This window comes from Lepidochelys olivacea (genome assembly GCF_965140295.1).
Source record: "Lepidochelys olivacea isolate rLepOli2 genome assembly, chromosome: 6".
Taxonomy (NCBI): domain Eukaryota; kingdom Metazoa; phylum Chordata; order Testudines; family Cheloniidae; genus Lepidochelys; species Lepidochelys olivacea.
The window spans coordinates 85,466,847-85,473,881 of record NC_140416.1 but is presented as its reverse complement, the minus strand read 5'-3'; the positions used below and the strand labels follow the sequence as shown (position 1 = coordinate 85,473,881).

At 40.2% G+C, this 7,035-nt stretch overlaps 1 protein-coding gene across 4 annotated transcripts in view; it reads right to left on the bottom strand.

Moving 5' to 3' along the window:
* Window positions 1-3,661: 3,661 nt before the first annotated feature.
* Window positions 3,662-7,035, bottom strand: part of MIA2 (MIA SH3 domain ER export factor 2) — a 67,799-nt gene continuing 64,425 nt past the window's right edge. For all 4 annotated transcript variants that reach the window (XM_084632414.1, XM_084632415.1, XM_084632412.1 and 1 more), the window contains one exon: window positions 3,662-4,223. In XM_084632414.1, coding sequence (XP_084488540.1) covers window positions 4,057-4,223 — 167 coding nt within the window. In that variant the 3' untranslated portion in view covers window positions 3,662-4,056. The remainder of the gene's footprint in view (window positions 4,224-7,035) is intronic.

Below are 7,035 nucleotides of genomic sequence, written 5' to 3'. Positions count from 1 at the left end.
TGAATTTTACAAATCTTCCTTTGATCAGTAACCATCTTTATTTAACCTCTGAACATGTGTGGAACGTTGCACCATAGGGTTAACATGGATGGTCTGAACTGGTATTGCAAATCTTAGATTATCCACATTTCTTATTGAATTTTCCAATTTGGAGGAAAGTGTGATTAAAATACCTTGTAGTTTGGACAATGCTAGGGAAATATACATGATCTAGCTCTCCTAGTTTCCATAAGTGTAAATCAGAGTAATAACTTCATAAATTTAACCTAATAAACTGAGGATGGATATCAGAGTGGAAGAATTTAAATTGGGGCAACTTACATAGATTTGAATCATTGTTTAAAAAAAAAATTGAGCTGCTCTAAAATTAATCTGAAAATTTGTGCGATTGTAACTTTAGTTTATAATTAACTAAACTATAAATACTGGGTGGGGGCTGGGGAGTTTAAAATGCCATTACTGGTAGGGTATCTTACCTGAACCTTACAAAAATGATAACTTTCGAGAAATATTTTGCTTATAAGCCCCTGATCCTGCAAACACTGATGCAGAACTTTGCTCTTATTGACTTCAATGGGGCTGTTGTGCATCCTTACATTTAAGCACAAAAAGTGTTTGCAGCATCAGGGGCGAAAATTGTTTATTAAACTTTTTTAGTATCATAAAAGCGGTCACTGCAAAATAAGTGTTTCATTAACCATGAAAGGTTTAGATGTTCAGTACAGTAAATTAGAACTTTTTTTGAAAATTTTGGTAGATGTATACAGGAGCTTAAGGTTAGGTGCTTTTGAAAATCTTACCCTTGGGAGGATTGACTTCAAACCCTGATGGAGGCGCGAAGAGGTTAGTGGAAACATTTCATCTTTCTTGACTCGTGGCAGTTCATTGTATTGAATAGTGATGGTGGTTGCAAATGTACCACGGGCTCTTTACTCACCAGTTTTGTATTCTCATAGTAAGGCTATTAATGGAGCCCTGGACTTGTCTGCTGTGGCATAGGTTAGTGTTTTAAGTGTGAAACTTCTCAGAAAATCTGTTCAGTAGAAACAGATTTTAAATAATGAGGAAACGAAACAAGTCCAAAGTTACCTTTCCCAATTTATAAAATGGGAAGAAAGTAAACTAGAACTTTCAAATGTAATCTGATTTTTAAAAAATCATGACTCACCCCCACCCCCCTTGTAGAAATATATTTCTACAGTCACAAAGGTTGCTAGGAATGGTATTGTAAGATAATTGTTTCAGACAGAAAGTCCTACTAAGGATTTTGCACATTGGCTTAATGCAGCTTTGAAACTTGACTGTGCGGAAGAAAAATGCTGCTTTTTAACCATCTTAATTTAAATGAACTGAGCACAGAAACAATTTCCTTTTTTTTAAATAGTTTAACACAACACTGTACTGTATTTGCCTTTTTTGGCTCTGCTGCTGCCTGATTGCACTTCTGGCTCCAAATGAGGTGTTTGGTTAACCGGTCAGTTCAGTTCATCACTCGGCTGTTCATAATTCTGAGGTTCTACTGTTGTGATAGCCCAGTAACCATAGCCAGAACTCTGAAACTGATCAGGCAATAAAGCATAGACAAAATGGGGGCCTGTGAAGTTTTGGTAAATCTGCAATTTACCTACAGGTTCCTGCCTATTCTTAATCAGAAGCAAAGCATCACTAGTCATTTGAAAGGCCTACGTACACTATCTATAACCTTACCATCATGTCAGCCTGTGCTTGCTTGTATAGTACCAGTTTTCAAAAAACCTCTTGATATTTACTAGTGTCTAACCCTGGCAATTTTTAAAATTCAGCTCAATCCATGTTCAAGTGGTCCTAGGCCCACTTCGTCCATTCTGATTAGATTTTCACCTGATCCTTGATCACTTTTCCTTACTATTGCTGCTCTCCCCTTTGCCCCTGGAGATCCACAAGAGCCAGCATATTTGATACCTTCTTTATTAGGCCTATAGTTGTTGCTCCTTTCAAACTGGAACACCTAGAATACATACAGCACTGGTGAATCTATTTTTTGCACATGGTTGCTTCACAAAGCATCCAGCCAGAGCAATCTGGCTTTCCGGTAAATTAAATGGAGGAAGACTGCTCAGAATTGACCATTTTTTACACCCCCCACCCAATGTAATCAGTTTTTGTTTGTAACCTAGGCCTTTTGTATTAGAAGTTGAATCCACCCAGTAGTGCAGAGCTGTCCTAATTTAATAAATAATTCCAGCCTTTGAATATAAAAAAACAGTGGAAACATGAACTGATCCTGCAACTCACCTGAAACCATAGGCATGGGAGGGAAGAATTGCCACATTTACTGCAGTGGGGGAAATGACCATTTAAAATTTCAGTATTAACTAGTTCACTACTGGATGTTTCTGCTAATGCATTTATGCCAATGTCCCCATGAACTTGCCTTCACTACTGATCAGTTCTGTAGTGCACTTAAACTGTCACTACAAGTCTTTGGATGTGAACCACAAAGTGCTGTTGCAATACTGAATAGCATGGCACCTGGGAAAGTACAGGGACAGTGTGCGCCACATAACCAGCATGTGAACCAATGGGAGAGGTGTGCTAACCTTACCCAGTATGCTAAAGATAGCACAGTAGGTGGTCCTCTGCTGCCCCCCCCTCCAGCATGTGACTTACGTGTTTAGCTATCCATCTCTTTCCTTGTTTGTGAATCCCTCTTGGCAGCAGTAGGTAGGACCAAGGCAGCTGGCTGTTTATCTGAGTCAGTGTGTGTGTTCAGGCAGGAGGTAGACACCCAGGTGCCTAGAGTGAAGCTGCTGTGTGCATGCCCAGAGGGGGGGCAGGGGAGAAGAAACTTATTCACTGAATGAGCATAGGTTCCTACAGCATTAAGCAGCAGCTGAGTGGGCGTTCTGTGGATCACAATAGTGCCTAAAAACAAGTTAGGTGCCTCATTAGCCTCATGGATTCCACTCCCACTCACTCTGGTTTTAGTTCTCAAAATTGAGTGTATATGGAATTTGCCCTGGAGAAAGTGTACCCATTTCATAATTAAAACTCCTACATTTTTCAAAGCTGCCACAGTAAGTTCAGCTTGCCTTCAAGTACCAGGTCTTGCTTTTAACAGGGATGTTTGTAACAGTCACTGACATATCATTTGCCTTTCCTCCACTCAGTGTTGAGCATCAAGTGGCACATACATAAATATGGAATACAAGATGGAGTAGTCAGTTAAAGGGAATTACTAGCAAATCAATAATTAAGCAAATCCATTTAGATTTTTTCCAGATGTTAGATATAGATGTCATGGTTAGTAAGATCCCCAGAGTGACATGAGGTTTTAGTGTGAATAGATGCCATTTTTAGACCACATCTGTAACAGGACTACCTAAGAGATGAGATCAATAAATGGAACAAATTTGAAGTAAGGAATGGCTTAAGTCCCTCTTCCCTTTCATTCTCTCAATGGGTAAGCTAAACAATATAAATGCATAATTGCATTTAAGAGAAATATTTGTCTAGTGTAGTAGTATAAACTAATTGAGCTGAATGGCTTTGGGCAGTTAATAAACTTTAGAGACTACAAGCATTGCAGTAAGTTCACGTTAGACTTGATAGGAGAAGGGAGAGAGTCAGAAGTAGTTTATACAGAAATTGAACAGTTTGCTTAACATTACCACCACACAAGTTTGTAAAGTGACTGCATTTTATTAATTCAAACATTTGTTGTTTTTCACTTTTTTTTCTTACTCCTACAGCAAGCACTGCTCTTCGCATGCAGAGTTTTCCTGTGCAGAGGAGACAATAGCTGGACTGTTTTCAATGTTACTCTAGTTTAGTACACCTTCAGAACAGGTGACTCAAATTAAAAATCCTTAATTTAAAATGACTACTGTACAATGGAAACTATTTAATTTATCCTTATTTACAAAACACTATCCTGAGAATCATTCTATTAAGCTTCAATTTGAGCAAAGTATTTATATAGAATCCCTTAAGTAACAGCAGTTACTTAACTGAAGATGATTTTACAGGTATAGAAAGAGTACATCAGGTTAATTTCCAAGATGTCAGACAACAGCATCAGGTGTCTTGCTGTGGCTCTGGATGTCCTGTAGCTGGAGTATTTGATTGATGAATTAATGCAGGAGGCTCACTCCTATTTTCAAGTGAAGGCGGAGGAGGCAGAAAAGATCCAGTTCTTTGTGGTGGATATTGAGAAAAAGGCCTCACTGGAAATGGATTTCTCACTGTTTAAAGATATTTATAAAGTATTTAGCTAGTTACATTTTTAAAGCTTCATTATCCAAAATATATAGACTTAATGCTGGATATCCTTTTTTCACTATGCCAATCAATCTTTTAGCAGTTTAATAATTTACAGTGACCTGTGTCTGTAAACAAGCAAAGGGCACGATGCCAGAAAACACAAGGCTTGTACTAGGTGTTAAGAAATTCCCAGTGCTACAGTCTAGATTAGGAAAAGAGGTGGAAGACGCACCAAACCATGTTACACCTCTCAATGGTATCCAATTACAGGGTACTGCAATGTAATGAGGGTGAATGTAGGTATGTATATGCCACTGCCATCTCAAATAGTCATGCACTTGAGGTATGGCATTCTGCAAGGTTCTCCTTTTGCTCCTGGAGGAGAAAGACTTGGATTATATCCATTGATTCTATCAATGGGACATGAACTGTGATGGCTGTTGGCAGGTACTACTTTATTACAGTACATTTAAGCATTTTGCTTGAAAAGCCCCACATCAGGCATTTTAAAAGTTTGATTTTTGTTGGTAGAAAATAATGGGAAAACTCCACTTAATAGTCCCTTAAAGCCTTTCAAAAGTATCCCTAAATGTTTGTCAAAAGTGAAGATCAAACTCTCATCTCACACCACCTACAGAGCTAGTATCTGAATTTATAAAGTGCACCTACCATAACTGTCCATGTGCAAATTTTTTAAATTCCGCCAATACATTTGATCATGAGGTTTTGTTGCCTTTCGCAGAGCCTGCCTAGGGTATGTTGTTTCATTTGAGTGAGATGGGGGCTTGAGCTCAGAAGCCTAACAGTTTACTTGTTTGAGGGAAGCTGATCTGCAGCCTCCTATAAGCAAGTATTAAGTGACCTCAACCATGAAGCCTAATGCTTCCTAATTTGATTTTGCCAACTCAGAGGCATTGGTCAAACGCTCAGTTCCACTTTCCCACAGCACATCCGTGTACTGAGGGTATGTCTACATTAGAAATGTAAGTTGACCTATATTAGGTTGACTTACAGCCACTGCTGTAAGTATGCACACTACCCTCCTTTGGTTGGTGGTGTCTCTCCTCACCAGGAGTGCTTCCACCAACGTAAGAGGGGCAGTTTAGGGAGCTGAGAGGCCACTCTGCCATGAGCCCAGCTACCCCATAGGCTTGAGATGGGCTGTTTGTTTCCCCCTACACCAGAAAGCTGCCTGAGGCTTTTCAGCCCCTTCCTCCTCCCTGGAAGGAGCCAAGTTGGCTTGTCAATTTCATGGCTTAGAAGGAGGGAAGCCACTAGAGCAGGGGACAGCTGGGCTCTAGCTTCCCAGCTTTCTTCTATGAAATTGACAAGACAGCCAACAGGCACTGTAAGAGAGATGGTCTCTACACAGACACTGTGTCACCCAAACTAGTTTGACATAAGCTCTGTGCCTCTTGTGGAGGTGGTTATATTAAGGTGACCAGATGTCCTGATTTTAGGGTCATCATCTTATATAGGCTTCTATTATCCCCCACCCCGTCCTGATTTTTCACATTTGCTGTCTAGTCACCCTAAGTTACGTCAGTGGAATAGGGCACTTGCAGCAGCCAGAGGAAGGCTGTAGTATAGATACTGACCCAATTAGGTTGACATCAGGTGACTTATGTCAACCTTACTGTGTAGTGTAGACAGACTTTCAGATTCTAGAATTTATCAAAATTCCACTCTCCTGCCACATCAGAACAATCTTGTGCATGAAGTGGAATAAATATCTTACAGCTAGCAATACGCAATTCGATTTCACAGGTAGGCCAATGAAATAGGTACGAGTCTTAATAGAGGCAGAGGCAAGCCTTGATTTCAATCTGGGGGCAGTTAGTGGTTTGCCCTTGACACAATCTTCTGAGCAGTGGAAATAGAGGAACAGCAACAGCAGCATTATGCCAGCATGCAGCCTTCCTATCATGATGATAAAGGAAAATACCTCACTAAGTGACTGCATCCCTGCAGATCTTCTCTACTATTCTTGCTCTGTACTTATTTTGGAAGATTCTAAGCACCTGTGTATCATAGAAGGCTAGAACTTGGCAGGATCTCAGTTTATTTCCTTTAACCAAAATAAAAGCTATCCAGTTGTGCAAGATTTAACTTTCATTTACATAGCCTCAGTTTAAAGCTGGCACGTGATTTAGTTCACATTGTTGTCTAATGGTTTCTTGTTGAAGGGAGGAAGATATTTTTAAAAGTGAAAAGCAAGCGTAAGTATATAGAGAGACTAACACTGTCTAGAGTGCATGTAGGAGGGAGCCTCCCAACCTGGATCTGCACAGCAGAGCTCTGGCTAGTGCACTAAAAATAGCTGTGTAGGGCGTACCTGGACCGACTCAGAATGGCTATTTTTAGTATGCTATGTCAGTGGACCTGGGCTGGAGGACTCACTTCTAGATACATTGTACACATCCCCTGACAACACCAATTAAGTGTCAAAGTGCACACTTACAGTACAGTAAGATGTATAGGTCTAAAGAAATTGTTGGCCAAGCTTCTCTGGCCCTAGCATAAATTAGAGCTCCTGGGGACTGCTCTAGCTTACCTCAGCAGGCTATGAGCTTCAGTTAGAGTGCAGTGTACTCTGCCAATGCCCCCTGTCTGTGCTGAGGCGGTGTTGGGATAGGAACTGGTTATATCAGTTCTACACCTGCTGGGAAATAGGGAGGGGCTAGAGAATCTGGCCTAGTTTCCTTGACAGCTTTACAAATAGTGATTTTACAGTTATGTAATGCATTATACAAGAACAACAGGATGGACAGATTTGGGATGAAACTTAAGTCT